Below are 26277 nucleotides of genomic sequence, written 5' to 3'. Positions count from 1 at the left end.
AGTAATTACTTCCAGAAATTATGTAAAAAATTTAAAAATTTAAAAAATCAAAATATTTAAAGAATCAGGTAATCAGAGTTGGAAGAGACCTCATCGACCAATCAGTTCAGTGCATATCAATCAGGAAAAGAATTCTCATTACAACAATGTGTTGATAAATGGTCATTGACCCTCTGCTTAAGGACCTCCAATGATGGAGAAGCTCCTACATAGGGAGCTGCATAGCCTTAGAATAGGTTTAACTATAGAGAAATTTCTTCTATAACTATAAAGTATATAACTATAACTATAAAAAATTCCTGTTAACTATAAAGAATTTTCTTCTACTTGCTCTTGCTTTTGGCTTCTGAGTTTTTGAAAGAAAAAAGTAGCTATGCTTCACTACACTTTTTCAAGATTCCAATGGACATATAATCTCATTATTATACGTATTCTCTCCATAGTTCTAATCAATAAATCAACAAGCAATTATTAGGTTTCACTACTCCACAGTTTGCTAGAAATATAACAAAAGGAAAGAAGGAAAGGAGGGAGGGAGGGAGGGAGGGAGAAAGGTAGGAAGGATAGAAGGAAAGAAGCAAGAAAGGAAGGAAGGAAGGAAGGGAGGGAGGAAAGGAGGGAGGGAGGAAGAAAGGAAGGAAGGGAGGGAGAGAGGGAGGAAGGGAGAGAGGAAGGGAGGGAGGGAGGGAGGGAGGCAAGAAAGAAAAAAAAGGAAGGAAGGAAGGAAGGAAGGAAGGAAGGAAGGAAGGAAGGAAGGAAGGAAGGAAGGAAGGAAGGAAGAAAGGAAGGAAGGAAGAAAGGAAGGAAGGAAGGAAGGAAAGAAGGAAGGAAGGAAGGAAGAAAAAGAAAGAAAAATATAATTATTCTTGTATTCCAGGAGTTTTCATTATATTAGAAGGATATATCATAAGTAAATATTAAGTAATCTGATGGATGACATGCTACCAGCTGATACAATGCTTTAGGGGTATTTGATATGAGCTTTGAAAGAATTTAGGAACTTAACAGACTGGAGTCACTTTAAAAAGTTATGGAGACAGGAAATGATAGACTATTGCTTATAGGGGACTACAACAAGGACAGCATGGCTAGTCTGCAGAGTGCATGAGGGAAGTAATATGTCATAAATCCAGAAAGGAAGGCTGAAGCCAAATTGTGAAGGACTTTAAATGCTAAAAAGGGAAGTTTTTATTTCATCCTTGAGGGAATAATAGGCAATAATGGAGTTTATTGAGCATAGAAGTAACATGTTCACATCTGTCACTTTGGCAGCTAAATAGGTGTCAGTAGAAATGGGAAGGACTTAGGGAAAAGGGATTAATTAGAAGGCAATTTTAAGCATTCAAGTGATAGGTGTTGAAGGCTTGGGGTTAAAAAGGTGATTAGAGTGGAAGTTCAATTTCAAAAGATATTGTGGATATGACATTTAAAGACTTGGAAACTGATTAGATATGAAATTCATTATTCCAAATATATACATGTGTGTGCTTCTCTGTGTATGTATGCACAAGCATATATAAAGTGATGCTCAGTCCTGAGAAGACTCCTTCCACTTAAGCAATGGTATTATGACAGTGACAAAATGGTGGATAGGGAAACATATAATGCTCAAAATCATCTCCAGGATCAAACATAAAATCCTTTTTCATATTCAAAATCCTTTAAAACTCATCTTTCCTTAAAAAAAAAAAAAAAAAAAAAAAAAAAAAAGTCTGCAATTAATGCTTCCTTGACAATCCATCTCAAGTCTCTGGAGCATTCTTCAGCTCTTCTCTATGCTTACAATGTACAAATCTCTGCCTCATGGGTTTCTTGACTTCCAGTCCTAGCCAAAATTTCACCTTTGGAAGCTTCTTTATCCTCCTGAATTCTGATGCCTTCTTTCTCTTTATTACTTCCAGTTTACACTACATATAGCTTGTTTTATATAGCTTTTTGTATCTTGTCTCCTTTATTTGACAATAGGGCCCTTACCTTTTTTTTGTAACTCCACCATTTAACCAGACTGGCACAAAGGAGTTTTATAAATGAGTATTTTCTATCTGACTGACTAGATGAACCACAGGTTTTTAATGTACTAAAGTGTTGAAATAGTTATTACCAGAGTGGTGCTTATTTATTTACTACAAAGAGGAGGAGGAGGAGGAGAAGTTGTTGCAAGAGCAGGAAAATGAAGAGGAAGAAGAGAATGAGACAATTAGCAAAATTAATATATCAATTATCATTATATTTGACATAAAAAATGCTGTATACTTAAAGAGTTTCCCAACTCTTCTATGGGATGAATTTTCTTCACTTTATCATAGGCTAACTAAAGCAAAGTAAATAAAAGGTAAATGACAGTAGCATCCTCTATTTTATGCGCACTAACTTTCCTTTGCTAAAGATGTAAAAATAACATGTACTTTAAAGTGTCTGTTTTAGTTTAATCAATTTTTCATGAATTCTTTCGCCTAGGAAAACAAAAGTCTATATTTACAGGAGATATGAACAACAAAGCTGTCAAAAGACAGGGAAAATTGCTTATGTTTTATTACATCTATAACATAATTTTAATCTGATGACCATAGATTGTAAATTCTAAACTGATGTTCATCTCTATAGATGAGTCAATTATCTTTTACTGAAGCAAAAAAGGAAAAAATTCTCACTCATTTTGAAAGACTACTGATGGTAATTTGGTGCCTTTCTGCTTGAAAGATTTGCATTCGTCATTAAAAAAAAAGGTATTCAATATAATATTAAAAAGTGCTACAAGTAAATCAAATGACATAGATACTTGTCAAATGGATTTCTAATCAAACACAATTTTAATTAAAATTATATCACACACAGAAAGTGACAGATATGTTTCCAAGTAGAATCTTTAGCATTTTCTTCTTCAAACTGATGAAAAAGAGACACCATGATACAATAGAAAAAGAATTGAAGGTCGTCTCAGAAAAGCTGGATTTCAGTTCTAGTTCTGGAAAGTTAGCACTGTCATTTCAGGATCACTTTACTATGTCCCTTATTTGACCTTTAATTTACCTACGTTAGTTAAAAGGCTGGATCTATACTCTAAGTCTTATTCTAGGCCTATAATTCTTTCAACACATAACATACATACGTTGATGTGTTTTAGGAGGTGGTGCTTCTGGGATTCCTTGTAAGGGGTACTTCCATCGTATGCTGCAGATGTCTCCATTTTGTGTTCTTATTGTGCTATTTAGACATGCAAATGAAGGAAATGAAGACTTCTGTTAGTGTCAGTCAAATTTCTAATTTTTAAACTAAATGACATTTTAATTTTTAAAAGAAACATATTTTTAGAAATAAATGCAAATTTGACATGGCATTTTGGAATATTTTTGATTTTGCAAAATGTTGAAACTTGAAACTTTGCAAAGTAAGGTAAGTTACTATGGAATTACTATACACAGTAGTTGTGATCAAACTTCAGTATATTAGCACTCATATTATAATGTTTGGGGTTGAAGAAAAGAAACCCAAGCTGGCAATTAATAATGGATCTCAGTAATATTTTAAATATAAAAAATGATTATTTACAAAGTGGTACCCCTAAGATTAATGTTCTATGAACTATTGTGCAAGTGATTAAAATAAATGCTTTGAGCAATTAAAGTACTGGACAATTGGAAGATTATCATTTCTGTCATATTTTCTATGTAATTCAGATAAAAACGGTACTGGGACAATTGGCTATATTGCCATTATTTTATATTTAACATTCTAGTGACCATTTCAAAGGTGGATAAATGTTTTCCATTTATAATTGAAAAAAAGTATTAACATAATTGAAAAGAATTATAGATCACTTTTCCATAGGCTCAATAAACTGAATGGATCATTAAAACAATTCCTGTAGCAAAGAGGATGAAAGACATTTTTGATTTTTTTCTGGAAAGTATTTATATTTCAGAATTTTTTTTTTTTGTTTCACATGGTTTGGCGACTAGTATTTGGGATAGCAAACTATTAAAATATTAATATTGAGGTTTTTTTGTGGATTTTGTCTGTTATAATTTTGTTTTCTGTCATTTCTTTGTTAAATTTTCCAGGATATTTTGAAGCCTATATTTATAATACCAAGATTTTTTGTCTTGAGAGAGCAAACTTCTAATTCACAATTCCAGCACTCATGTTTGGATCTTGATAGTTATTTGAAAGTTATATTTTTACAATCTCTGGTGTTGTGTCACAAAATTACTACCATTTACTTCCATAATATATATTGACTTACAAGTTTGAAATCCTTAAGGAGAATCCTCTAAAGTTTCTGCTAAGAATGAACCTGATCCACAATTGTTACCATAAATACTACTATTTCTATAATAAATAACCATGTTTCATTAATTTTTTTCATGCTTCTGTGATCGCTTATAATTAGTTAAGCTCATGTTTATTTTATTATCCAGAAAACAGAAACCTTCTTCATTGTCTTTTTCTACTAGCTTGTTTCAAAGCTAAAGCTTCTTGCTAATTCTGCCCAGTGATTCTAGATCCTGGTGTGCATATTTTCATCATCTCCAACACAGAATCTGTGGAGGGAAATTTCAGAATCCTACAAAATCATAAAGACATAACAGAATTTTATGGCTTTTTTTCTATAATATACTCTTCTGATGTAATTACTACTTGCTCAATATATTCCAACTGCTCTTATCCACTTATCTATTTCAAAACTTACTTTACCTTTACTCATACTAATCTTATTACTATCTCAAGCTAGATGATGTTCTTCTATACAAATCAATATCCTCAATATAATTTCTCAGTGTTGTCCCTACTTCTCTGCTCTACATCTATTATCTCAACCAATGTGTCTAACTAACTCAGTTTCTTACTTTTTTATATTATGGGTCCTTTGAAGGCACAGATCTTGCCTTTCTTTTACTAACTTTTAAATCAAGGCACATAATACACCAGATACTTATAGAAGTATAGGATAAAAGGTTTATTATCTAAGTTAGGCAAGTAAAACACAAAATAAAAAGGATGAAACTCCCTTAGAAAATAAAGAATTATAATGGGAAAATATCTTTGAAAGGAAACATACATACATACATACATACATAAAATAAAAATAGATAAATAAAAAACAAACAAACAAATAAATAAATAAATAAAATAGATAAATAAAAAATAAACAAACAAATAAATTAATTAATTAAAAATATTCAATAAGGATAAGGAATGGCTCTAATCTGAATTTAGTCTTTTTACAGAGCACCTAGCATAGCAGTTTGCATGAAATAATCATGTGATCATTTGTTGAATAATTTTTATCTAGAAATACTTAATCCATCACAAGTCTAGTCTTCTAAAGGAAACAAATGAGAGTGATTTCTGGCAAGAGTGTAAAGTACAGAAAACCCATTTTACTAATAAGGAGACTCTGAATAGGTGTGTATGGGATGGAAGCACAAGTTAATTAGGAAGGTTGGACAGAAAAGAACAGCAGAAGAAAGAAAATATTTCCTTTTATTAAAGTTCTCTCATGCCTCTTCAAAAAAAAATTTATGAACATTTTAATCACATATTTGAGGAAAATGTTGTCTTGGAGGTAGAATCAGACATTTGGGAAGATGAGTGGATTTAAAGAGATAAATATAAAGGACTTTCTAGAAGAAACACTCTTCAGCCATGATATATCTGGGTTCTGCACACCTTGTATAGTGCCATGGCTTTATATCTGTTCCATTGCTATCAAATGCCTTGACTTATATAATCCCATATTATTTAAAGTTGATTCCTAAGCATTAGCTTCTTGTTTCTTTATGAATTATCACTTTCTTGGTCTAATGTTCAGCTTATATTCAACCATCTTTTGTCTCTGAGTCAGGTTACTTACTAATTCTACATGAGTTTAACATATTTAAAACTCTGCCTCACAATTTAACCTAGTCAAATAGCATATGACTATGAAAGGCTTCTTTCTTTTCTGCCTTTGACAGTTTTTCTAATACAACATTAAAATGTATCTATCCCCTTTTAAGATTGGGGGTGGTTTTGTTTCTGATTTTTTTCAAGACATAGAATATTATATATAAAAAAGAAAGGAATAGTGTTAGTTGGGGAACATATATTCCTTATTTAGGTTACCTTTTCAAACCTGGGCCCAATTCATCTGGGCTATCATGTGGCCAATATTCACCATTTGCCCTCATCATCTCAACAATCACCATTGCTTCATATAATTTCATGATATGAGGAACAAATAATACAGGAATATCCAACTTTCCTTTTGGAAGTAATGGTATTCCTGCAAAATAACATTGTTTTTATTTAAAAATGGAAAGAATGGTTAACAAATACTATCATATAAAACATTTTCACATATGTCACAGTTGTAGAAACAGATCAAAAAGGGAAAAAAATATGAAAAAATGCTTCAGTTCACATACAGAGTCTATTGTTTATTTATCTGGATTTTGGTAACATTTTCACTTGTGAATCCATTATACTTGTCTAGGATCATTATGTTATTGAGAAGAGCTTAGTCATTCTTAGTTGATTATCACACAAAGTTGTTCATATTGTTTATGTTTTCCTGGTCCTGCTCACTTCACTCAGCATTAGTTCACATCAGTTTTTCCAGGTTTTTTTAACCTGAAATTTGACTGTTTATTATGTCTTATTGTATAATAGCATTCCATTACATTCATATACCATAGCTTGTTCAGCCATTTACCAGAAGCAGTATCCAATATTTTGTCGCCATGATAAAGGATTGAGATTAATATTTTTGAACATATAGGTCTTTTCCTTTTTTTTGCTCAAGCTGGGATACAGACCTAGTAGTGATATTGCTGGATCAAAATATATGAGTAGTCTCGTTGCACTTTGTGAATAATTCCAGATTGCTCTCTAGAATGTTTGGATCATTTCATAACTGCATCAGTCCTACATTAATGTCTCAATTTTTCCATGTGGTCTCCAACATTTATTAGTTTATTTTTGTTTGTTTGTTTGTTTGTTTTTTGTTATATTAGCCAATAAGTATGGGGTGGTAGCTTAGAGTTGTTTTCATTTGCTTTTATCTAATCAACAGTGATTTAGAGCAAATTTTCATATAACTAAAAATGGATTTAATTTCATCATCTGAAAACTGTCTGTATCCTTTGACCATTTATCAATTGGGGAATGATTTGTATTCTTATAAATTTGACAGAGTTATTTATATATTTTAGAAATGAGACCTTTATCAGAAATGCTGGCTTTAAAGATTTTTTTCCAGCTTTGTACTCCCTTTTTAATCTTATTACTGTTGAATTTGTGCAAAACTTTTTTAATTTAACGTAATCAAAGTTTTCTATTGTGTCTTTCATAATGTTTTCTAGTTTATCTTTCATCATAAATTCTTCCCTTCTCCAAAGTCTGATAGGTAAATTATCCTTTGTTCCCCTAAATTGTTTGGTTATATCCTTTATGCCCAAATCACATAACAATTTTAACCTTAATTTGGTATGGGGTGTGAGATGAAGGTCTAGGCCAACTTTGTGATATATTATTTTTCAGTTTTTCCTACAATATTTATCAAATAGTGAGTCCCTATCCCAGAAGTTAAGAGTTTGGGAGTTTTCTATATGCCTTGATTATTATGTTGTATCTAATCTATTCCAGTGATCCACCACCTCTTTCTTACCAGTACTCAAATGGTTTTGATGACTGCTTCTTTATAATATAGTTTTAGATTTGGTACTGCTAAGCCATACTTTGTAGGGTTTTTTTTTTTTTTTCCATTAATTCCCTTGGTATTCTTGACCTTTTGTTTTTCCAGATGAATTTTGTTATTATATTTTTCTAATTCTATAAAATAATGTTTTTGTCAATTTGATTAATATGGCACTGAACAAGTAGATCAATTTATACAGAATTGTCAATTTTAGTATATTATCTCGGCCTAGCCATGAACAATTGATATTTTTCAAATTGTTTAAATCTGATTTTATTTGTGTGATCATTGTCTTATAATTGTATTCATACTATTCTTGGGTTTATCTTGGCAGGTAGATCCCCAAGTATTTTATTTATTATGTCTACAGTAATTTTAAATAGAATTTATCTTTTTATCTCTAGCTAATGGGCTTTGTCAGTAATATAAAGTAATACTGATAATTTGTGTGGGTTTATTTTCTTTCCAGCAACATTGCTAAAGCTGTGAATTGTTTCCAATATGTTTTTGATGATTTTCTAGGATTCCCTAAGTATATCATCATCTCATCTGCAAAGAGTGATAGTTTTATTTCCTCATTGTCTATTCTAATTCCTTTAATTTCTTTTTCTTTTCCTACTGCTAAAGCCAACATTTCTAGTACAATGTTGAATAATAGTGGTGATAATGGGAATCCTTGTTCCACTCTGATCTAATTAGAAATGCATCCATCTTCTCTCCATTACAAATAATGCTTGTTGTAGGTTTTGATTATTTTAAGGAAAAAAATCCCTGTTGTTCCTATGCTCTGTAGTGTTTTTGATAGGAATGGGTACTATATTTTATCAAAAACTTTTTCTATCTCTATTGAGATTATCATATGATTTCTTTTGGTTTTGTTATTGATATAAGTCAATTATGATGATAGTTTTCCTGACAAAAAACTAGCCTGCATTTCTAGCAAAAAATACCACTTGGTCATAGTATATTATCCTGCAGATAAATTGCTGTAATCTCTTTGCTAATATTTTATTTACTATTTTTGCATCAATATTGATTAGGGAGATTTTGCCTTTTCAATTTTTCTAAAATGAGATTATTATGGCAGAAACTAGTCACTGACCCACAAATAACACCATATACCATGAAAAAGTCGAAATGGATTCATGATCTAGACATAAGTAATGATATTATAAAGAAATTAGAAGAACATAGGATAGTTTACCTCTCAGATATGTGGAGGAGGAAGGAATATGTGACCAAAGAAGAACTAGAGATTGCTATTAATCACAAAATAGATAATTTTGATAATATTAAGTATAAAATTTCATTTTTCCTTTTCTGATCACATGTACCAAATGTTTGTGTCTATTTTATTAGTTTTTTTAAATAAAACCAATTTCGTTTTGCTTGTTAGTTCAATAGTTTTCTTAGTCTCTATTTTATTAATCTCTCCTTCAAGCTTCAAAATTTCTAATTTATTATTTAATTGGGAGGTTTTAATTTGTTCTTTTTCTAGCTTCTTTTTTAGTTGCATGCCTAAATAATTGATCTCCTTTTACTTCTATTTTATTTGTTTCTATTTTGAGATATGAAATTTCTCCTAAGAACTGATTTTGGCATGTTGTCTCATTTTTCTCACTCACTTGAATGAAATGTACATTGTTTCTGTGATTTGTTGTTTGACCCACTTATTCTTTAGAATTAGATTATTTCATTACCAATTGGTTTTAATGTATCCTCTTGCCCTTTATTGAATATAATTTTATTGCATTGCAGTATGAAAAGAAAACATTTACTATTTCTGCCTTTTTGCATTTGATTGTGAGGTTTATATGACCTAATACATGGTCAACTTTTCTGTAGATGCCATGTACTGCTGACAAAAAAAGTGTATTGCTTTCTCTCCCTATTTAATTTTCTCTTGGGGTCTATCACATCTAAATTTTCTAGGATTATATTAACCTCCCTAGTTTCTAGATTATTTTGACCTTAGTTTTGTCTAATTCTGAGAGGGAAAGGTTGAGGTCCCTCACTAGAATAGCTATTTCTTCATGTAACTGGCTTAAAATCTCTCTACAATTTTGCCTGCTCAACCACTTGATGCATACACATTTAATATTGTTACTACATCAGTATTTACTGTACCCCTTTATCAAGATGTATTTTCCTCATCTCTTTTAATAAGATATATTTTACTTTTGCATTATCTGAGATCAGAATTGCTAACCCTTTCACTTTTTACTTCAGCTGAAGCATAAAAAATTCTATTCCAACTTTTTACCATTATTCTGTATGTATCTCTCTGTGTCAAATGCATTTCTTATAAATCACATATTGTAGGATTGTGTTTTTTAATCTGCCCTACTATTTGCTTCTGTTTTATGGGAAAATTCATCCAATTCACATGAACCGTTATGAGAACTAGCTCTGTATTTCCCTCCATATTATTTTCATCCTTTCATATATATTTGTTCTTCTTTCCATCCAGTCCTCAGTTATGGGTGTGTGTTTTTTTTTTTTTTTTTACCCACCCTACCCACTACCTTATCTCTTATCACTCCTCCCTTTTATTTTAATTGGGTCTTTTTAACCCACATCACCCACTACCTTATCTTATATCAATCCTTTCCTCTTTCTCTTACATTTTCCCTAGTGTTTCTGTTCTCCCTTCTATCTTCTCTCTTTTTTTTTCCCTCTTTCTCCGTCTAATTTTATAAAATTAGATAAATTTCTATACTCAACTGAATGATCAAGTTATTTCCTTATAGAGCCAAAACTAATGAGATCAAGATTCAGACAATGCTCATCTCCTTCCCTTCTTTCCCTTGATTGTAATAGGTATTTTGCACCTTTTCTTTTGAATAATTGTTCCATTATGCCTTCCCTTTCCTTTTTTTTTTTCCAGTACAGACCTTTTGCACCCCTTAAGATATTTTTCTCTGATGTCATCACATCAGAGTCCATTCACAATCAAATCCTCAGTTTATGTGATGCCCTCCTTTATCTGCCCCAATACATGTTCTCAAGATATAGTTCTCAAGAGTTACATCTACTATTTTCCCATCTAGGGATGTAAAGATTTTGAGCTTTTCTATGGTTCTCTTCAGTCCTATATTTGTAGATTAAAATTTAGTTCTGATTTTTTCAACAGAAATAATTGAAAGTTTCTTACTGCATTGAAGCTTCATTGCCTCTCCTGAAAGATGATGCTAAATCTTACTGGGTAGTTCATTCTTGCATGTAACCCTCAATCATTTGCCTTCTGAAATATGCTGTTCCAGGCCCTCCAATCCTTTATGGCAGAAGCTGCAAGATCCTGGGTGATACTGACAGTTGCTACTTGATATTTGAATTGTTTTTGACTGGCACTTTGCAATATTTTTTTCTTTGAGATTATAGTTTTGTAATTTCACAATAATGTTCCTTGGGATTTCCCTTATGGCATCTCTTTCCAAATGTGATTTATTGGATTCTTTCTTTCTATTTTTTTTAATTAAAGTTTTTTTTTTCAAAACATATGCATGAGATGAGCAGATGAAAAGATTAAGCTGGACTTACAACTAAATTGTTCCTAAGCCAGCTGTAAGATATTTGAGCTTTCTTTGTAAAGAGAGATTATTTAATGTATTATGTTTGTAATCCTAGAGTGAAGTACAAAGCTGGAATGTAGTAGGCACTTAATAAATGCTTGCTGATTGGTTTTCTTAAAAAAAAAAATGCATGGATAATTCTTCATCATTAACCTTGCAAAACCTTGTGTTTCAATTTCCCCCCCATTATCCCACCCTCTCTCCTAGATGGCAAGTAGTCCAATATATGTTAAATATGATAAAAACGTATGTTAAATCCAGAAGATGCATACATATTTATACCATTATCTTGCCACACACACACACACACACACACACACACACACACACACACACACACTCAAATAAAAGCCGGAAAAAAAATGAAACAGAAAATAAAATGCAAATAAACAACAACAAAAAGAGTGAAAATGCTATGTTATGAATCACACTCAGATCCCACAGTCCTCTTTCAGGATGTAGATGGCTCTTTTCATCACAAGATCATTAGAACTAGCCTAAATCATCTCATTGTTGAAGAGAGCCACTTTGATTGGATTCTTTCAATGAGTATTTCCCCCTCTGTTTCTGGAATGTTGGGACAGTTTTCCTTAATAATATCTTGTAGAATATTATCCAGGCTCTTTCTTTTGGTCACGGCCTTCAAGTACGCTAATAATTATTAAATTGTCTCTTTTAGAATCCGTTTCCAGGTTTGCTGTTTTGCCAATGATTCACATTTTCCTCCATTTTTTCATTCTTTTTTAGTTTATTTTATTCTTGTTGTCTCACAAAGTCATTGGCTTCCATTTTTCCTGTTCTAGTTTTTAATGTGTGAATTTTCTTTTTTTCTTTTTTGCTTTGCTGAGGCAATTGGGGTTAACTGACTTGCCCAGAGTCACACAGCTAGGAAGTATTAAGTGTCTGAGGCAAGATTTGAACTCAGATCCTCCTGACTTCAGGGCTGGTGCTCTATCCACTGTGCCACCTAGCTGCCCCTAATATGTGAGTTTTCTTCAGTTATATTTTGTATCTCTTTTTCCATTTCATTTCTTCTACTGTTTAAGTAGGTGTTTTCTTCAGACAAGTTTTTCTTTCTTTTCCAGACTGTTGACTTTCTCATGTGTACCTCTCATTTCCTTTCTCATTTTTTCTTCTACCTCTCTTTTTTTACTTTTTGAAGTCTTTTATATGAATTCTGAGAAGCTTCTTTGGGCTTGAGACCAATTTATCTCACTCTTTGAAACTGGGTTTTGGTCTGCTCTGTCACTAAGTAGCTTTCTATGCTCAAGGTTCTTTTCTGTTTCTTGCCCATTTTCTTTCCTTTTCTTGGAGTATTTTTTCTTTCTTTTTACTTTTATGGTTGAGCTCTGCTCCTGGGGTAAAGGTGGCATTTTCCTAAGTTTCCTATACAGCTTTCAGCCTTGGCTTTGAGAACAGGGGCCCCTTAGGTTTGTAGGGGTTAGCTTTGTCTGCTTTGTTCAGGAAACAGGCTGGTTTCCCAGAGTTTGCCTTCTGAACTGGGCCTGGATGTTGCCCCGCTGATTTGCTTCCCTACTGAATCAGGACTGAGAGTCTTAGTTGCTGATTTGCTGTCATTAAGATCTTCTCACGGGTTTTCCCAGAGTCTATATTGTAATGTTCTGTTTCTCTAAATTGTAATCATTCTCTGGGAGCAGATTTCTTGGGGAGTTTCTGGAAGCAGCCTTAGCTTCAGTTCAGTTCCAATAATCACCTCATGCAGCCAAGAGTTAAAGTCCGGATCTTTTATTGTGTCCTTCAAAATCCTGAATCTTTTCCTAAACCTGGTTAGCTTTCTTAGAGGCCTATCTCTTCTTTGGTTCCTAAGAGCTCTTGTCCCAGTGTCTCCAGCCAGCATGAAGGTTGAAGTGGGAATGAATCTGACTCTATCTCCAAGAGTGTGGGATTGTGGGTTTCTGCCTTGTGAGTCTCAAGGAAGTCAATCTGACTTCTGAATCTCCTCCCAGAGAGTGGGCTTGTCCTTTTATAGGCTCTCTTAAAGGTGTGAAAAGTGTGAACTCTGAACTAGAGAATTGTTAAGTGCCATGATAAATTAGATAACGGACTTAGCACCTTGTAAGAATCCTAATACTATATGATCTGTGCTGAGCACCCTTTTCACCTCAGGGAGACTGACCTTTCTTAAATTTTTCCAGTCTATCTTGAGCTATAGACTAGTTTGCTTCCATCAACCTCTGTTCAGAGGCTTGGTTTCATGTAGTTTTCTAGTGAACCTAGGAGAGCTGGAATAGCTTCCTAACTTTACTCCACCATCTTGGCTCCATCTTGCAATATTATTCAATATTTGTTTACCATTATTTTGAATAGAATTTTTCTTTTACCTCTTGCTGCTGAGCTTTGTTGATCACATAGATAACTCTTGATGATTAATATAGTTTCATGTGATATCCTATAACTTTGCTAAATCTATTATTTCAAGTATTTTTTAGTTACTCCACAGTTTAGATACTCCAAGATTCTTATCTGCAAAGAGTAATAGTTTTGTGTCCTTATTCTTTGTTTGAATTCCTTCAATTTCCATTTCTTCTCCTGTTGCTATAACTTAACTTTTATGGTACTATATTAAATAATGGTGACAATAATAAGTATCCTTGCTTCACCGTAATCTTATTGGGAAAGCTTCTAGATTATCTATAGGTAATGCTTGTTGATGGGTTTTAGGTAAGATACTGCATATCATTTTAAGGAATATCCCCTTTATTTCTGTTTTCTAGTGTTTTTAATAGGAATGGGTGCTGTATTTGGTCAAAAGTTGGATGTGTTTTTATTTTTTTTTCCTGCATCATAATCTTATGATTTATATTGGTTTTGTTCTTTATATGGTCGATCATGTTGATAGTTTTCCTATTATCAAACCAACCCTGCATTCCTGGTATAAATCCCACCTGATTACCTTGAAATATATTGCTGTGACCACCTTATTAGGATTTTGTTCATAATTTTCACATTAATATTCATTAGGGAAATTTGTTTATAATTTTCTTTTTCTGTTTTAGGTATCAGCACCACAATTTGTTTCATAGAAGGAGTGTTGTAGGATTCCTTCTTCATCTATCTTTTCCTAATACTTTATATACTATTAGAAGTAATTATCATTTAAATGTTTGGAAGAATTCATTCATAAACCCATTCTGTCCTGAATTCCCCCCCCCTCCAAGGGAGCTTATTAAGGACCCACCCTTATTTATTGATTGATTGATTGATTGATTTATTCTTGTAAGCCTGGTTTATTTACACTTTCTCTTTCTTGATTTTTTAATCTGGGTAATTTTTTTTTAGTAAATATTCACTGATTTTGCTTAGATTATCACACTTATTGGCATATAATTGGACAAAATATCTTGTTTTATTCTTTATTTTTTATTTATGTTTAAATTTTAGTTTAGTTTCTTCTTCATTGGTGGTCATTTCACCCTTTTCATTTCATTTTCTTCTTTCTTAATTTAATGAAATTAACAATGGTTTAATTATCTAATTGTTATTTTTTTTTCCACAAAAAAACAGCCCCTAGATATATTAGTTCATCTTTTTTTTTTCCCTAGTGTTATTAATCTCACCTTTTATTTTCAGGATTTCTAATATGTGCTCAATTGGGAGTTTTAATTTTTTTTAACTGCTCGCCTAATTTATTGATCTGTCCATATTTTCCCCTCCTCCATTTTGTTGATGTAAGAATAAATCTTTCCCTAAATGCTTTGGTTGCATTCTATAAAGTTTGATATAGTATCTCATTGTTACTATTCTTTTTAATGAAACTATTGATTGCTTTATGATTAGTTCTTTAATCCTCTTTTTTTTTAGGATTATTTGTTGAATGTAATTTTTTATTGCATTATAATTCAAAAAAATTAATATTTCTACCATTTGATTTTGAGATTTTTATGCCATATTACTTGGTCTACTATTGTGTAGATGTCTTATACTGCTGAGAAAAATATTTTATTGTTTCCATTTATTTTTCTCCAGAGGTCAATCATAATGAACTGTTTGATATTCTATTACCTCCTTAGTTTCTTTCTTTCTTTCTTTTTTTTTTTTTTTTTTTGCTTAATTTTATTAAATGCTAAGAGAAGACAGTTGAGGTTTCCCCTTAGTGTAATTTTGTTCTTTGTTTTTCTGGAACTCACTTAGCAAATGTGCATTTAATTTTTTTGTGTATATGTGTGTATATATATATATATATATATATATATATATATATATATATATATATATATATATATATATACATATATATATGTAGTGTGTTATAAATAATATATACATGCATGTAAAGTCACACGTGCATGCATATTACACACACAATGTATGTATAGTGTAAACATATATGTATGCTTATATACACATATAATATTATATCGCTTTATATCATATATTATATATGTCACTAACTACATGTCTATTCCAAACATATTGAGGTCTTAAGAAATGAAAGTTTGGATAGACATGTATTTAGTGATCTAGAAAACAAACTGAAAAGAAATTGATGAAAAGCCTTGACAAATAGCAATATGAGCCCAGTTGAAATAAAATAATATAAATCTGTAGTAGCTAAATAATTAGCATCTGATAGCTTTAGCAACACTCAATATGCTGAAAGCACTGTCAGAGAAAGTCTGTGATGTGGATTTCTAGTGGGTTTGGATAATAGGTTAGGAAGAGGACAGTGTCTATTGTGTTAATGAAGATCATGCTAAGAAGTTTGACCATAAAATTCAAGTATGACAGTGAGCCAAATGAATCTTGATGGTAATATTTATATCCAGTCATTGGAACAGGTAGATTACAGCAGGGCTACTTTAACTTTTTCCTTTTGTGGCCTCTTTTCAGCTAAGAAATTTTTATGTGACTCTGGGCATATAGGTATATAAAATAGGTATACAAATCAAACATTTCTCACAACAAATCAAAAATTTACACCCCCCACATTTAGTAAGGAGACCACATAGGAATCACAAAATAGAATTTAAGAAGCTCGGGAGTAGAGAATGATCAAGAGATTTTAACATTCGAGCTAATTTGATGGGCTTCATATGCTAAATTACAAAGAGTTAAAATGTAGAGGAAAAACATATATCATATTCAGAAGTCATTTCAGAAGAGAGAAAGGAGGAGTATACAAATGGTGATTCTGTTAATTAATTCAATATGAATTAAGCTTTGGAAAGCACTTATAATTTATTATTAGACACTGGGTAGAATATCATAAAATCATCAAGACACACATTTACTAAGCACTTATATTGCATAGACTGAATTAAAGAGGCCGCTGGGCCTACAATCAGAAAGATTTGATTTTTCAAATCTGACCACTGATCCTCAAGGACTGTACAGACTTGAAGACCAAGTCACTTAAGCTCTGTCTGGCTCAGTTTTTTCAACAATAAAATTGGGTTTATAATAGTACCCATTTCCCACACTGATCTTAAGGATATGGCATATTTATAAAGTGCTTATTACAGAGCCAGGAACATACATAGAAGACATGATTGCAATTATGAAGGCTCTTGTGACAATAATTCAAAATATCTGTTATTTTATCCAAATTGGCACTCCTACTTATAACTTATTAAGCAATTGAGTTCATTAATTAAGTTTGAGTGAGTTAATTAATTAGTTGCTGTGACTTAAAAAAAATTCATTATCTGGTGGCTCACTATTGATGAACGTTTCTCCAAATGGTAGACCACTCATCCCTCAGACAACAAACACACTGTTGATCACCAATTATGTACTCAAACACAATTATATTGTTGGTGGAGTTGTAAACTGATCCAACCATTCTAGAGAGCAACTGTTCTTACCCTTTAATTCATCAGTGTCTCTACTAGGTCTGTATCCCAAAGAGATCACAAAAAAGGGAAAAGGATCTATATGTGCAAAAATGTTTGTGACAACTCTTTTTGTAGTGACAAGAAATGGAAACTGAGTGGATGACCATCAGTTGGAGAATGGCTGAATAAATTATGGCATATGAATGTTATGGAATATTATTGTTCTATAAGAAGTGATCAGCAGAATAATTTCATAAAAGCCTGGAAAGATTTACATGAACTGATGCTGAGTGAAGTGACTAGAACCAAGAGGACTTACATAGCAACAACAAGATCATGTGATAATCAACTGTGATAGTAGATGTTTCAGGTTAATTCCAATAAACTTGTGATGGAGAGAGACATCCAGAGAGAGGATTTAGGAGATTAAATGTGGATTGCAGCATAATATTTTCACCTATTGTTGCTGTTGTTTATTTGTTTCCTTGCTTGTTTTTTCTTTTTTCATTTTTTCTTTTGATGGGATTTTTCTTGCACAGCATGATAAATGTGGAAATGTGTTTAGAATAATTGCACATGTTCAACCTATATTGGATTACTTGTTGTCTAGGAGAGGGGGAATAAGGGAGAGGAAGGAAGAAAATTTTAGAAGACAAGGTGTTGCAAGAGTAAATGTTGAAAAGTATCTTTGTATATATTTTGAAAAATAAAATGATAATATTTTTAAAAGCTGATTACCCCAAAATTTTCTTGGTTAGGTGTGCCAAGGCTTATCTGAGAGCACAACTTTCAAAATATGACATGTTTATGTCATGATAAGTCACCAGTCATGTCATAAGTCACCAGTAGGACTTTGATGGAAGAAGGAATATACATAAAAAATGTTATAAAATGAAATGTTTAAATCATCATTAAATCAGACAAGAGCTAAGTTTGTTCTATTTGAAGGGCTCCAGTTTTATCATCTTTTTGTGTTAGATGAGACTTTGCAGCATCATATGATATTTAATTCACCGTACCAATGGAGGTGACTGATATCTCAATGTCAAGACTGACACTGAATAGAAAGCATAAAGTCACACACCCCTTGTCTTAGAAGATGTGACATAGACTTGTTATTAGGAAAATGAAACTTCAATATAGGATAGCACTGAAGATGATGCTTCAAACAAAGAGCATCCTTCAGATAAAACAAGGAAATGAGGGGAAAAGGAATAAACATAGGACAAAAAGGAAAATGTGTACACAATAAAATATAAGTGTGATTCCCCCTCCCCATCACAACAATATGGTTCTGGAATTATCTATTTAACAGATGCTATCTTTTGAGTTCAAAGTTTTTCTTTAAAATTGCAACCACATAACAAACTTTCAAAAATATATCAGTACCTACATTCTTTTCCCTAAATCAACTTTTCTTGGGCTATCATTTAATTCCTGAAATAAGCAACTTTAATAATCTTGACTATGCACATCATTCTTGAGAGACAAAATTCCACCAGGTTGCCAAAGGGAAAATATTACTTAATAGTGTCATGGGCAAAGTTTCTTCCAGTTATGTTCTAATTTGTATGCTTTGAGACTGATGAACTAGAAATTCAGACATTTATTTGATGAGATGGCAAATGTACATGATTTAAAAGAAAACTTCAGGTCAAAAGAAAGTTATCCAATTTCCTATTTTTAAGCTTTAGAGCTATAGAGCAGTTTTCACTTAACATTCAAATTCTACCCAGGGCATTTTACAACAACTCTTTTGATTAAATGTGTTGCAAATGTTTACCCACCAATCTTTCATTTAAAATATAGAAATTGTTCAATCTTTTAATGGATTCGAAGTTTCCTGTCTTCCCAGAAAAAAAAAATCTTCTAAAGAGAGTAAACTGAGCATGACCTTCATTTTAGTAATGGATGTATTTTATCCTGGGAGATTCATTTTTAATCACTTCAGTGGTATTACATTTCTGCTCTACACAGCACAATCTCTGCCATTTAGCAAAGCCATTAGAGATGGTCCAATTCTAGCAATCAAAGAGGTACTGGGAAACAAAGTAGTAATATAAGCTGTGTTAATTTTCTCACTACAGTGATTTTTTCTAAATAATAAAAGTTTCTATTTTTAAAACACCAAATCTTCAAGAACATGACACGATCAACCAATTCAACATTCAAATTAACACTCTATTGAAGTTTGCATGCTTTCATTCTTTTAGTAACTAATGATAAATTTAATAATAGAACTCAACTGAAAATGTATAATGCTGAGCTTAAGTTTTCATCACATCACAGACTAGCTTTTCTAAGAGAATACAAGGACATGTTAAATGAACTCTATGGGATAAAGAAGACAGTGTCAAGAAAAAATCTAGTGGATAGACTCAAAGGTCCATGGTTTAGTTAAACCTGATATGTAATATGGGTGAAAGAATAGCAATGAACTATAAAAAAGAAGGGGGAAAAGCCAGAGAATATGCTCAGTAATCTAATGGTTTTAAGTTGTGGAAAGTTAGAACATTACAAAAGTGAAACGGGAATGAGAGGAAGTAAGTAGCTGGTACTTTCTCAGTATAAATCTTTAAGCAAAATTCTAAGGCCAATGTGGGGTTTGAGGAGTGAGAGGTAGGCTGAAGTGAGGATTCTTGGACAAGTACAAATTGAGTTAGATGAGCTATGAGAACCCTTCTTTTTCTGAAATTCTATGAAATAACATCACTTGCCAGAACTACAGCTTCTTCTTCTGAAAAATCTAAGAATTAGACTACATGCTTCCTGGCATCATTTCTATTCTTAAGATCTTATGATCCTCTGATATTCTGAGCCAGTTCTTTCCCAAGGTGATGATATATGTCCTTATCTCATATAATTAAATGTGTTACACTGCACAATTTATAGGTATAATCAGATACAGATGTCCAATGACTGGCATCATTTCCAGCTCAACTTCCTCTTACACAAAAGACTTGTCATTGTTTATTTAACAGATGAAATTATTCTCCCTGAACCAGTTATGATTGTTGTTCAAACAGATAAAATAATAATGAGAATCCAAACTTGCTGGAATGATCAGAATTCTCAAAATGAATTCCCCTTTAAATAGGAAGAGGCTCTATTTCTCTTTATTCTCATTTTTCATATGTCTTCTCAACATCTATTCATCATAATTTTTATTATCTTAAGCAATTTTGATAAGCATTTTTGTGATTAGAACACTTTTGTTTTCCTCTTCTTTCTGCTTTCTTTTTTATTGACAACTAAGTTATATGGTGACTAGAGTACTTGGGTCTACACTCAGAAAATATCTGAATTCAAATCCTGACTCAGAATACTAGATGTGAAAACCTGGATAAATCATGTAATTTCTCTTATCTTCAGTTTCTTCATCACTATAATTGGGATAACAGGTCATATCTCATGAGTTTATTCTAACATACTAAAGGACTTTGTAAACTGAAAAATGCTATGCCAATGCTACCTACTGTTAATATTTGTTTCTTTCTATAAAATTCAATAAATATATATTAAGTACCTAATAGATGTAATGTTCTACATTATATTGACAAAGAACCTATCCTATGGGACATTGTCTAGCAAGACAAGATATATTGTTTTAAAATTCTAATGAGGCTTGCTTCCTTCATAATTCTTTCCCTATGATTCCACTCAATTTGATTTTTTAAAAACTAGATACTAGATTTGAGGAAGATGGTAGAATAGGTCAATAAATTTGAAGCTCTCCAGATTTCCCCTCTACAAAACAAATTTGTGCCTCAGAGCAAACATAGATTGGTGAAAAATCAAATAGACTTGGGGGTGGGCAAAACAGGGGTCCTCCTACTATACGTGGTCTATAAATAAAAAGGTGATAATCAAGAGTCCATTATTATACAGATAATAAAAAATAATGTGGGAAAAGGTTCAAAAGTAATTACAGGAATCCATTTTACAGAATTTATTTATTCAGTTAGCCTATTTTATTGAAAGGCTTTATTTTAAATTAGAAGCATGCAGATTATGTACACTTCTTAAGGGGAAACTTGTAATAAAATAAAACTGCTAAGTAAATTGAATAATATAGTAACTTCATATGAAAATAAACACAGATTGCTCTTCAAACAACTGTAAAATAATACTTCAAAGCACATTTTGGAGAGTCAAAGCAAATAAAAAGTCAGGTGAAATGTCATGATGGTCTCAGAAAACTTCACAAGTAGGCAGAAGTCTGTAATAGAAAGATTGAGGTCTGAGAAAGTCTCTCCAGAGCCCACACAGCAGTGGCAACAATAGCTGCAGCAATAGGAAGCTGCTTTAACTTTCAGCCCACACACTTTGAGGGGGTCTTACAATTGCATAGAAAAAGATTACAAGAGGCCCTTTGTTGGCAGTGGGTACAGTTAACACTCATTAGTAACTCAATTGTACTGAGTCACAGTTCTAGTGTGGAAGGGATTGATGATAGTCATTCACAAGGGATGAGGAGCACTGATCTCAGTATCAAAGCAGAAAGGAAATATTATATTTTGGCAAAAGGGGGATTAGGGATCTTTGATTGATGAGAAGTAGAGAACAGACCAGAACGGTGATCATACATCTCACAGCATCAAACTATCTAAGAAACATTAAAAACGTGTAGACCTTCCTGAACTAGCTCTGAAAACAGAAGCATAAAAAAGTATGTTGCCAATCCCAGATAAGCAGAACCCAACTATTACATAAAGTTCAAAATTAGAAAAAAGCCTAGAAAATGATCAAAAAAATTAAAAGATTTTTATTTTTAAAAGGTACTACTGTGACAGGGAAGATCACATAGTGAAATATCCCAGAAATATTACAGTCAAATTTCAGAGCTCTCAGATGAAATATATATATAAATATGTGTATGTGTATTGCAAGTGACCAGAAAGAAATAATTTAAAAATCATTCAGTCACTGTTAAAAATTTCCACATTAAAGAAAAAAATGTCTTATTTGAATCTGACATCCTAGAAGGCAAATGGTTACAATGAAAAATTAGATATCCTAAAGAACTGAATGAACTTTTCAGAGGAAAAGATGGATATTTAAAGAAATGGAGGATTTTCAAGGCAAGACCTGCAAAAATAGAAAATTTGATATATAAACACAAGCCTGAAGAGATGTGTAAAAAGGTAAACCTGAAAGAGTAATCATAAGGGACTCAACACAATTTAACTGTTTACATTTTACTATGAGGTGATATATGTAATTCCTAAGAATTTTATTATTAGTAGTGCAGTTTAAAGGAGTTCTCTTACAAAAGACATGAATACAAGTTAATTATGATGACATGATTTCTTAAAAATGAAGGTAGGAAGAATGCATGGTATTCTAAGAGAAGGCACTAAGGGAGAGTTACAATGAAAAAAAAAATTCTCACATAAAAGAGACATACAGGGAAGAGATTTTATAATGGACAGGAAAATGGTAGAGGTGACAGCCATTGCTTGAACCTTGCTCTCATTGCAATTGGTTCAAATAAGGAAGGTAAAGAATAACATATTTTACAATAAGGGTTTGCAACCATGAATAGTCATGTATCATATGTATCATAGTGTTTATCATAGTATTTATAGTTTTCAAATTTATTTTTAACATATTATTATAGAAATTATTCTACTGATTTTGTTCATTTCATTCTTCATCACCTTATAAAAGTTGTCAATAGTGGGGTTTTTTTTTTGTTTTTTTTTTGAGGCTGGGGTTAAGTGACTTGCCCAGGGTCACACAGCTAGGAGTGTTAAGTGTCTCAGACCAGATTTGAAATCCGGTCCTCCTGAGTTCAAGGCTGGTGCTCTATCCACTGCACCACCTAGCTGTCCCCTTGTCAATATTGTTTACTTTTTATTGATGTTATAAAATATATTGTTCTGATTCTAACTTATTCTGAATCAATCCATAAAAGTATTTCTGTATCTTTTCGAAACCATTTACTTTATTATTCCTTATAGCAAAATAGTATTTCAATTCATATATTATAATTTATTCCATAATCTGTAATTAATGGATTTACTAGCGGTTTCTACAAAAGAAGCCACTATAAATATTTTTGACCACAAAGAATTCTTCTCCTCATTCTTTGTTCTCTTTTTAGTTGTAGTTGAGTCAAAGATCACGTTTTAACTTTGTGTATAATTCCAAATTGTTATCTAGAATGATTGGATCCCTTCACAGGTCTACTAGTGAATATACTAATGAGTTAATTTCCCCATAATTCTGCTAACATTTATCTTTTCCTCCCTATGGAGAGTTTTTGGGAAAAAATGAGCAGAAAGCAATGGAACTGTAGGTCATTTACATTGTTAGAGCCTGTATATCATATTGATGGAGCATGATAATAATAACAATAAAAGTTGAAATTCTCCCTTCATAAATAATTCTCAGTTTATTTTTAAAGTGTTTTTCCTTCAGGTTTACAATTATGTTGAAAATATGGGAAGGGGGATGCTGGCAAAACAAGATCCATAGTCTTTTTTTAACTCTAGTTACCTGCTCCATTTGACATAGAAAACCCACCTGTTTTACAGTGTAATTGCTAATTACAAACCTATATGATTATCTGCTATGTTCATTTTGGTGGAGAATTAGTCATTAAGCATCAAAAAAAAAAGCTAATTCTGTAATAATTCTTTAATCATGCTACAGATGTTTGCAATTTTTCACAAGCCTTGTTCTTACTTGAAGTATTTTGCAATATAATCTTCTACAGAATGGGGCATGTTAATGCTTGTCATTGACAAACATCATTAAAGCAAAGAATTATTTCTAAAAATATATTCTGATTCCAAAATATTAACATTTAATTTCATAGACAAAAGCCATCATTTCTCATTTTCATATATATTTTCAAGCTATGCTATCTATTGATAATAAATTAAAATTCTAAGAGCACATAGAAAATTTTGAAATGCTTTTTGCTAACTATTTATTATAACTATACACAAAATATATCTCCGACCACTGATTATGTCATATGTGTTGTGCCATCATTTCAGTCATATCTAACTCTTCATGATCCTATCACACATTTCCTTTGCAAAGATACTGGAATAGTTTGCCATTTCCTTTTCCAACTCATTTTAAAGAAGAAGAAACTGAGGCAAGCAGGCTTAAGTGACTTTCCCAGAGTCACATAGCTTGTAAGTCACTGTGGCCAATTTTAAACTCATAAAAATTAATCTTCCTGACTCTAGGCACACAATTCTATCCAATGCATCTCCTAAATGCTCATAATCTCATATATGGAAATTATAAATGTATTTGTAAAATATATTTCTAGAAATCAAGTGACAATAATTTTACATAATTTTGTATCTCTTTGAATTATTGTTTACTAAAAGATATAACAAAAATTATAAGTTAAATTAATTTGAGATATATATGTAAAATATGAATACTATAGATCTCATCAGTTCATAAGTAAAATACAATATAGAATTCAAACTCTAACGTACAATATAGCAAATTCATAGGTTGAGAATTTCTTAAATATACTTTAAGTTAATAGCTTCCTTTTTATACTTTTCAAGGAAATGATGGGAAACCTTGCTAAGTGGAATTATTGAAAATTTGTTTGTACTTTGTTATCAGTAAAAAACAATAATATAGCATATTGCTAACAACAAACAAAACAGCCACTGGAGACTTTCTCATTTAACTCAGATTTGGACCATTATAGTGTGTTTCCAACTATTATATGAGGATCTTTCAATAGACATTCACAAAACTGTTTAGAATGATTTGCAGTTTACATAAGGATTCCACTCTCTGAAATTCCTAAGAAAAAGATACATATTTTTAAAAGTGCCAAGCAATCACTGGTAGAAGTGGGAAGAAACACTGGACTTTGTGGACCATTTTCAAAATTAATAAGGTCAAAACAAATGTACTAAATACGTCTGAGAAAATAGGAAAACAGAGAACAGTATACTTGTACATAAGAAATGTGATGAGTTTAGGAGTAGAAACTTAAAGTGTGATAAAATGATGGAAATTCAGACACAAATCTACTGAAATTGGGGAAATTCTATTACACATATACTTATTAAGAGATAATAGGTTCTACATGCCAGAGACTCAATGAAAATAAAATGGTCCCTAGCCCTTAGAGGGTTATAATATCCCAATATTCCTCTGCTAGAGGAATATTATAACATTTACCTGTAAAATAAAATTGAATTTTAGGGAGAGAACACTAACAACTGAAGGTATCAGGTGAGCTTTCCAACAGAAGTAAAAACTTGAATTTAACCTTGAAGGAAAATAATATCTGTGGAAGGTAAAGATGAGTAAGGTATCATTCTAATGTAAGGGGATAGGGATAGTGAATGTAATATATCAAGAACAATTAACCATATATTTATTTGGCCCCCACGGGTGCCAAAAATGTAATATTCTCTCTAAAATGTAATGTTCTCTATTAAGGTTTTCTTGGGGTCTCTAGAGGCAGTTTCAGATCAATAATCACCACAAGTGCAACCAAGTGTTAAAGTCCAAATCCTTTATTGTCTCCTTCAAAGTCCTATCTCCTTCACTTGGGGCTCAGCTAGTTTTCTGGGGACCTTCCAGAGTCTTGGTTTCAGTGGAGAAGCAAAGGAGGAGAGCCTGACACCAAGGTGGTGTGAGATGGGATGAATCTGTCTGAGTCCAAGGGTTTGTGCTCCAGCCTTCAGCCTCCAGCCTTCTGTCCACTTGTCTTTGAATCTCCCTAGCTGAGGTTTCTAGCTTATATGCCCCACACTGAGTATAGACCAATCATTATATCACTAGGATTAAATCAATGCTAAACAAAATTTAACTATTGTCTCCTCAATTCCACTTAGTATCTTGTTTCAAGTTCTGGTCCATAACATCTCCTTGTAGGATTAAATCAATCATACTGAACCATGCTAAATTAGATAGCTATTGTCTCTATCAATTCCCCTGACTTAGTACCTTGTAAGAATCCTTTGTTTCAAGTTCAGAGTTCTGGCCCATAATAGGAAAGGGCTTAGGGAGGGGGGAAAGTTTACAGGAGTTCTTGTTTTCCTCATCTTTTTTTTTTCTTTCTTTTCTCTTTATTCTTTCTTCTTTTCTCTTTATCCTTTCTTTTAAATGTAAGCTCGGCTCCCAGGGTGGAAGGACCACTATCTCAGACTTCTTGTATCAGGTTGTTACCTGGGGCTGCCCTGATGTTGTTCTGAGTTCCTGAGAGGTAGGGAGACTCTCATGTGTGGTGCTG

At 32.1% G+C, this 26277-nt stretch overlaps 1 protein-coding gene across 1 annotated transcript in view; it reads right to left on the bottom strand.

Annotated features, from left to right (window-relative positions):
- The window catches only part of CFAP47 (cilia and flagella associated protein 47), a 781966-nt gene that overhangs the window by 140956 nt on the left and 614733 nt on the right, over positions 1 to 26277 (bottom strand). The window contains exons 48-49 of the mRNA XM_074302067.1: positions 6106 to 6265; positions 3110 to 3204 (exon numbers count right to left, since the gene is read on the bottom strand). Of these exons, the coding sequence (XP_074158168.1) occupies positions 3110 to 3204; positions 6106 to 6265 (255 nt within the window). The remainder of the gene's footprint in view (positions 1 to 3109; positions 3205 to 6105; positions 6266 to 26277) is intronic.

The sequence above is a fragment of the Sminthopsis crassicaudata genome, chromosome 3, assembly GCF_048593235.1.
Source record: "Sminthopsis crassicaudata isolate SCR6 chromosome 3, ASM4859323v1, whole genome shotgun sequence".
In the NCBI taxonomy this organism is placed as follows: domain Eukaryota; kingdom Metazoa; phylum Chordata; class Mammalia; order Dasyuromorphia; family Dasyuridae; genus Sminthopsis; species Sminthopsis crassicaudata.
Note: the sequence above shows the minus strand (reverse complement) of the source record. Positions and strands in the feature narration are given on the sequence as shown.